The sequence below is a fragment of the Acanthisitta chloris genome, unplaced genomic scaffold (genome assembly GCF_000695815.1).
Source record: "Acanthisitta chloris isolate BGI_N310 unplaced genomic scaffold, ASM69581v1 Scaffold46063, whole genome shotgun sequence".
Lineage (NCBI taxonomy): Eukaryota > Metazoa > Chordata > Aves > Passeriformes > Acanthisittidae > Acanthisitta > Acanthisitta chloris.
Genome location: NW_008666247.1, coordinates 961 through 9321, shown reverse-complemented (window position 1 = coordinate 9321; position 8361 = coordinate 961). Strand labels below are relative to the sequence as shown.

The window sequence follows — 8361 nt, the reverse complement described above, 5'->3', positions numbered from 1 at the left end:
CCAGATGTAGGACCTTGCACTTCATATGTTTTTTTTGTCACGTAGAAAATGGGCAGCCATTCATATCTTTTAACTGTTGTTCAAAGACAAAGATACATGGCTGTGCAGCAGATTGGCAGAGCAGTAATGTGGTACATAATTGTGCAGCTGTTTTCTTTTCAAAGTCACAGGGTACTCTGCAAAAGCTAATGTTTATTCTTCTTAATAGGCCATGAAAAATTAAGCATTTCAGAAACATCTTCAGATGTCAAAAAAAATAAAGGAAAGAGATTGGAAAACATTCACTACAGGAAAGCCAGGTTGCCATTCATTCCTGAAGGGAGCTGCATTAGTAAAGATAATGCAGCTACTCCGGTCTCTGAAGCTGTGAACATTGTGGCTGAAGATGACATCTTACCACCTGAAGATAAACCAGACCAGGAAATACCGTGGCAGAAGGAATTAGCTGAAGAAGCTACTTCATCATTTAGTACTCCTAATTTGACTAGTGAGGTTGACAAATCCTGCTCAGCACTTGTGTTAGAAGATGTATCTTTAACCAAAATGGCTAAAGAAGAGCTGGAACCTCTGTGTGAACCAACAATGCAAGACAACAGTAAGACAGCCAGGGAGGACTGCACAGGGGTCAGGAAAACTGACCCTCCCTCACAAAATGAGGTGACTGCAGGTCAGTATGCCACAAATTTAGCAGAATCTGTTCTTCAGGATGCATTCATTAGACTGTCACAGTCTCGGCCCAGTTTCAGTGAGGAGGCTGCAGTCAGCATCTCAGTAGGAAGCTCCTGTAAGTCAGAAGATGTATCTGCTGCCCGATCGTGGAATGAACTTCCAAAGATTGTCATAGTGCAAAGTCCAGACAGTTCTGACAACATACCTGACTGGCCAGGGTCTGCCTTCCCCAGCCTGTGCCACTGGGCTGAGTCACAGGGCTCTGCTGAAGTTTCAGATTACTTTGAGGAAGAACATTCAAATGGACATGACCAGAGTGCATTGGAAGTGGCTCTGGCTTGTGCAGCCACTGTCATTGGAACCATTTCCAGTCCTCAGGCTGCAGAGAAATTCAGACGGGACCAAGACGTCTCAGACTCTAGAAACGGAGTGGTTGTTAATGAAAAGGCACACACAGCATCTTCACAGCTACTTGATGACTGTGCTGGCACAGAATATTCGTTTCCATCTGCGCTGTGTGGCATGACTCAAGTAGCAAGTGCTGTAGCCATCTGTGGTCTGGGGGAAACGAGGGAGGAGAAGTACCCTGCAGCTTCAAGTGGACTTCTGTCTGCTGCTCAGGCCTCTGCAGCCATTACTCTGCATTGTAGCATAGCTATAGGAAGCAGCATGGAGAAGCTAAATGAGAGCATTGCAGAGGCACTTCTCAAAGAGGCATCCATCATTTTGACGAAACCCAACACGTACCAGAATGTAGGACATTTTATGGAATCCATAAACGGAAAAATTATGGAGACAGCAGCAAGGCCACAGATTCCACATGCTGATGAAGTAATCAGGGATGAACTTGCACAAAACTTATCCAATATTATTCTACGACATTCTATGGAAGAGGTTAGGAAGAAGACACAGCTACACCCCCGTCCAGAAAATGGCTCAAGTACACAAGACATTTTCACAGAGACTGCAAATGAGTTGCTTTTTAAACTAATATATTTCACATGCAAGAAGATGAATGACATAAGGCAAGTTGAAGAGTGTTCTCCTCTCTTTTCTGAGGGCACAAAAGCAGAGAAAGTAACAAGAGCAGAAGGATGGGCAACACCAGCAACAGCATGTGAAACTTCACACAACCCCCTTGATCTCTCTGCTGCTAAGCCATTTGGTACGTCCTACAGCACTAGTACCAGCAAAGACCTTGTAAATGCCACAAACACTTGGAAAAGTAGTAGGAGTGATGTAAATAGCAATGAAGGTGCCACACTGAACTCAGAACCTAGTGGATATACAGGGCGTAACACACTTGATGGAAAAACATCTCCCAAGAAGAGATACCTGAAAAGAACTGCACGAGACTGTTATAAATCTCCAAATGAGAGTAATAATCTTAGTCAGAAGAAGGACTACAGATCATTTTCAGACAGAGAAAATACCCTTGCAAACAATGAGTGCAGGCATGGTGTTCAAGAACAGCTGTCTTCCAGTGCCACCGTGAATGCAGAAACCCAAGCCAAGCATAAGTGTGATTCTGTGCTAAATAATGATGTTCAACTTTCCTTGTCTTTATTAGGAAACCATGTCTTGCTTCCTTCTCAGCCCGTGTTACAGGTGAAAAATTCAAGGGACAAATATTGTATAACAGATTTTGCAGAAGAATTGGCAGAAACAGTTGTCTCTATGGCAACAGAAATAGCTGCCATTTGTCTAGAAAATTCAAATGGAAAGCAACCCTGGTTCTGTGCATGGAAGAGAGGCAATGAATATCTGGTGACCCAGAGTTTATCATGCAGAACCATGAAAAGGAAAAAGGAAAGCCATGGTAACGGTTCAGTGGTTCGGAAGCACAGGGCACCTAGACTCAGTGAGATCAAAAGGAAAACAGATGAGCATCCTGAGCTAAAGGAAAGATTGATGAATCGGGTAGTAGATGAATCCATAAACCTTGAGGACACACCAGATTCAGTCAATATCTTTGCAAATGAAGTGGCTGCCAAGATCATGAACCTCACTGAACTCTCCATGGTTGATAGTATCTGGCAAGGTCCAAACCACCCCAGGAACAGACTGCACTGTGAAAGATGGAGCCGAGCCAAGGCCTCAAGCTGTGAGAGCATACCAGAGGAGGACTCAGATTCCAAAGCCTCTTTCAATACCCTAGGCCTAACGAGCAGCTTTGGTCAGTCTTTAAGCCAGACAAGTTCTGTCTCAAAGCAGTCTAGTTGTGAAAGCATTACAGATGAATTTTCAAGATTTATGGTGAACCAGATGGAAAATGAAGGAAGAGGCTTTGATTTATTACTGGACTACTATGCAGGAAAAAATGCAAACAATATCTTAACTTCTGCTTTGCAACAGGTAGCCAAGAAAAATGGCCATCTTAACGTGAGGCCAAATTGCCCATCCAAACAGTCCAGCACGGAAAGCATAACAGAAGAGTTTTATAGGTATATGCTAAGAGAAATCGAAAAGGAAAATAAAGAGAACTCCTCTTCCCCTCGGAATTCCAAGGACTGGTGTGACAGTTTGCTGCCACCCTCTCTACGGTCACCTTTCTGCTTTAGGCAATCATCAATGCCTGACAGCAGATCATCAGGCTCTAGGCTTACAGTTAACGTCCCAGTGAAGGCAAATTCCTTAGATGGATTTGCCCACCATCGCCAAGATTCCTTAAGTGTGCAACAAGTCAGTACCGTGGGCTCTTCAGGTCTTTGCAAGTCTGACTCATGCCTGTACCAAAGATGCAAGGCTGACCAGATCACAGATATGTTGATTCATGAGACATGGGCAAGTTCTATTGAATCTCTAATGCGCAAGAACAAAATCATAGCAGATGAGGCAGAGGCTGCAGAGGCAGAGCAGTTTTATAGTGATTCCCCACCACACGTGGAACAATATGCAAAAAGACTGGCTGCAAATATTGTTGAGAGTGGTAAAAGTTTGATTGTTGTGCAGCAGGATTCCCTTGATTATACAAACCGGGAACAAGTGTTGGAAAGCAAACATCCCCAAAGCACAACTCAGATACAGTCAAAACCCAAAATGGAAGAAGGAAATTTGGATGAGAAAAAAGAGCAGGTGAAGATCCCTGGAAACCTTCCTGCAGGTCAGCACAGGGAAGTGCCTTTAATTCAGATAGAAACTGATCAACGTGATGAGCCAGATAAAGACTCAGAGTCCTTAACTTCATGTGGCCCCTCTGGAAAGGACCATCCGAGCAAAGAAAAGCCTCCAGAAGCTTTGGATGGGAAACACACAGTTTCCAGTTCCCCAGTAAATAGGTAAGTGACCAAACACCAAATCAGCACATTGCTTTGGTGTTTATTTTCCCAGTAAATGTCATTTTGATAAAGGAAGAAGACGAGTAGCACTTTTAAAGAAACAAAATTTCTGACTACAGATTTCTAATGGCATAAAATCACCCAGTTGTGGAATACAGAGCTGATTTCTGGAGCAAACATACACTGAATATGACAACATTATGATTCTAAGATTCAAATCTAAGACTGCACAGACAAGTAAGTTTTCTGTCTACAGACATATAAGTCTCTCACAGTCAAGACAGAAAAGATGGACAAAGCTTAAAATTTTACTTAGCACTGGCTGATATCTCAATTTAAAACTAAGTAAAAATCAGTGTTAGTGTGTAACAGAAGACAGCAGATCTTGCCCCATCGTTCTCTGCTTTGCTTGTTCATGTAACTAATGCTTTGTTTACCTGGAAATCAGACCAGACTTTTGAGAGCTTGAAATTCAACTTTGTGTTTACAGTCTGGAGCTACAAGTAATAAAAATTCATTAGTGAAGGGAATAAAACATTAAAAGTACCCTTCGCCTCCTTTAGTTTTGGGCTTCTCTGGTAGACTTTACACAGAGAAAAAAACAACATTGCATTTTATTTTAACACCATTTTGTGGAGTTTACGAGACAGCTCACCACCCTCTCCTTACAGCTCTGCTCCTTTGGTTCAGGAATCTGCACCTTGCTCTGGTTAAGTATGAGAGTGCTGGGCAGGGTAAAGGATTGCTGTGGGTGCTGTGAGGTTAAGGGCAATGCTCCCTTTCAAGGCATTGCCTTTTTTAACTGTACTCCTTCATTCTCTCCATTACGTTAATGGTCTCTAAAATGCCATTCTCGTGGAGCTCTGCAGCAGTGCTAGGAAGAGTGCAGGTGCTAGTGTTAGAAACCATTTTCTAGCTCATTTTATTCTAGGCAGTGCTCTGTTTTGGCCTTTTGACAAAACTCTGCTTGAAGTGAGAAAGCAGAAGTGCTTGCTCTGAAGTGAGAAAGTACATAGATGTGTGTACTTTCCAGTGTATGGTAGCAATTAGGTGGATAATTATCATAGTGTTGCTAATCTTTCCTACTGACTCTCCTCCACTAACCTTCCTCTTCCTTCAAATGGAACCTGCTTTTAGTAAGATACATTTAGAAATCCACCTACTTGGAATACTGACTGTTTTAAAATGAAGTTATTTCTGCAGTTTATGAGCCCTTTCATAGCAACTTTTCCTCTGCCTTTGATGCAGAGTTCCCAAAGTGGCTGTGGGAAGTCTGAAGCAATAGGGTTGGTAGGGCAGAATTAGTCACTAGAGGCTACATTGATGTGAACATTTTGGGTCAGCACTGCAGTGCAGTTCTGAATCACCTTGTCTCCATGCATCAGCTCAGTCTGCAGCATGCAATGCAGATTTCTTTTAAAGGAAACTCAAATAGAAGCTGCCCAAGTGAATACCAGATGTGCTCATATCCCTACTAGGAAGGCAAAGCTTCTAGTGGTTCTTCTCATGGATTTGAACCATTTGTGGCATGGATGCCTGGACCAAGTCTAGGCTGAAGTGAAAACCTAAAAAATAGAATCATAAAATTATAGAATTTAGGGGCTGGAATGGACCATACAGATCATCTAGTCCCAACCCCCTGCCCTGGGCAGGGACATCTCCTCACTAGATCAGGTTGCTCAATGATCATCCAGCCTAGCCTTGAACCCCCCCAGGGTCGGAACAGCCACAGCCTCCCTGGGCAACTTGTTCCAATGCCTCACCAATATCCAATGTAGCTATAAAACTATCAGTAGCAATTGCTTTGATCTACTTCCACTGCATGAAATTACTTGCTAGTTCAGTTACAGGCACATAGGACTGCAGGCAAAACATCAAGCAGATATAGAGTCAATTAGGGAAAAAAAAGAAGCGATGCAGGGCTGGGGAAGAGGTCTGCAGCAGGGAAAAAGAGCTGGCTTTTTATGTAGGCAGTGCAACAGACCCAGTCCTGTCACACAGTTACACAGAAACCCATTCCAAGTGGCTGTTCTCAGTTGGGGAACTGTCACTTCAGAGCATCACTAGGCTGAGATGTGACTGCATAATGAATCAAACAACACCCAAAGTGCCAAGAAACATCACCTACAAAAATCTCTCGTGTTTAGGATCAGGTATCAGGAGCTACCTGCCTGTATTAAAAGTCTGGATAACACCACTACCCTATGGCCTGGTTGCTCAGTGCCTTCGTGTCACTGCAGGTGCTGAGCTCTGCACCTGAGGGGTCAGGGATGGCAGGCACAGTTAGTTGGCAGATGCTGACTGCCTGGTAGGGCAGATGCCCTCAGGCAAGCAAGTCCCATTGTCCCTGCACAGGCTGCATCATCCATGCAACAACTTCAGAGAGCAAGAGCTTGGCTAAAGTTGATACCCACAATGAGACTGGCTCAGTATATTTTTAATCGAGGTAATTACTTGGGAGCAGTAGAATTTCTGGTGCAATCTCTAACTGAAGACAGGTCCCTCAGCTGTAACTAAAGGTCTGAAGGCAAGAACATCCCTAGAGAAATCCTGCAGAGGGTCTCCAGTACACATTACATTGCTTTAATCACTAAGTTGCAAATCCAGACCATCCAGTGAGTATCACAAAACTACAGTCTTGCTTCAATTGTTATTCTGGCACTGCAGTGATATAATTATTGGGGGGATTGATTATTATTTACTTTCTGCCTGTGTATCAAAAGGCCAGTTCAGCTCTGGAAAGTTACCATAAAGGTAGTTTATGCTTTTTGTTTCTGTGTGTGTTCATGGGAGCATGTGTGGCTATATATGACATACACGTGTATACAAATATGTATAACATATGTCAAGTGTGCAGAATTAGAAAGCCTTTTTCCCTTAACCCTGTACTTTCCAGACTCAGTCTGGGCTCCACATTCAGTCTGCTTTCTGACTACCTGCTGTAGTATTTTTTCCTTCCCTCGCCTAAGCAGCAAAGATCCTAAGGACAGAGGCCGAGTCATTAGTGATTCACAACCCACAGTACTTTCCTACTTTTACTTCTAGACCTCATTTGGATCTACAGTGCTAACAGATTAGAAAACCCTGGCAAGAAATTTATTTACCCATCAGTAGGACAGGGATTTAGTGGCAATATATAGTTCCAAGAAGTGCTGTCATTCTGCACTAACATATACCACGTATTTCGACCACTGATTGACTGAAGTGTATTAAGCAATAGACATTTACAGTGATCAGTTCTTTTTATACATGTAAAATTTTTTCGTACAAGTTCAACCTTTTCCGTGCATATTTCAGTAAAAGGGTTTATTTTGGTTTGTGTTTGTTTATAGCAGTGAAAAGAAAGTCCTTTTTTTTTTTTTTTAAAGAGCATCTCAGGCCATATGTTCCACTGCTCTGTATATATAAATTATCAGCTGGCCCAGTCTTTCTCATCTGTATAATTCTGCAGCTTGGCTGACTTTAGTGAGCAGCATTGCCTGAAGATTGGTGGCACCAGTTTGTTTGCCTGTATTGCAATATCAATGTGCTTTCTTTATCACCCTGCCAGCAACAGTCCCCAGAGCAGATCGGATGCTGAAATCATAGGAGAGACAAAAACAGCCGAAGAATTTCCAAACCATCTCAGCAGCAGTGAAGAAAGCACTGGCAGCTGGTCCCAGCTAGCTAACGACGAGGACAATCCTGATGACACAAGTAGCTACTTGCAGCTCAGCGAGCGATCCCTGAGGTACCCACGTTGTCTGTTCTCAGTACACAGTATGGTCTATCCACCAAGCCAATGATCTGCCCACTGTGCATCAGGAATGAGAGGCAACAGCTCGAGATTTACTTAGAATACTGTAAAGAAAGTCTAATGACAGACTCCATCTCTTTATTGTTTAATAAGGGGAAAAAATTAGCCACACTCACGTTCTCAGCCAGGTCTTTTTATAATTGGTGAGCAGCTAGATTTAGACAAAGCAAAAACTTGCTGGTACCACTCAGGTGCCTCAGTCCTACAGCAAGAGGGCCTTTGGACAAGCCAATTGCTAGTCTTTCTTTTTATTTGTTTGCCACTGTTTGCATGATGTTTATTTTGGCATCTCCTTAGCCAAGATTGACAAAACTGCTATTCCCACCAGGTATCCATGCTCTGAGAGCAGAGACTGACCCCAGTCTGCTTACACTGACACTGGAGTGCAGATTAACAGAGAATGACCAATTTTTCCCTGAGCAGACAGAGATTCCAAAGCTTCCATAGCAATGTTCTGGGGTTTTTCCTATTTGAGTCAGGACACATGTTTAAAAATGTTATCTAGTCCTTAGCATTCACATAAAGTGATGGTAGTTTGACTTCATCCCTTTCGTGACATCAAGTTGAGCAAGGTTTTTCCTTCATAGGCTCTTAGACTAGGTTTTAAAATACTGTCAA

At 42.9% G+C, this 8361-nt stretch overlaps 1 protein-coding gene across 1 annotated transcript; it reads left to right on the top strand.

Annotated features, from left to right (window-relative positions):
- Positions 1-208: 208 nt before the first annotated feature.
- Positions 209-7677, top strand: SPHKAP (SPHK1 interactor, AKAP domain containing; the record flags this gene model as incomplete). The annotated part of the gene is made up of 2 exons (XM_009072012.1): positions 209-3947; positions 7399-7677. Coding segments are annotated over 2 exons (4018 nt in total), but the record flags the coding sequence as incomplete, so codon positions are not given.
- Between the last annotated feature and the right edge of the window lie 684 nt (positions 7678-8361).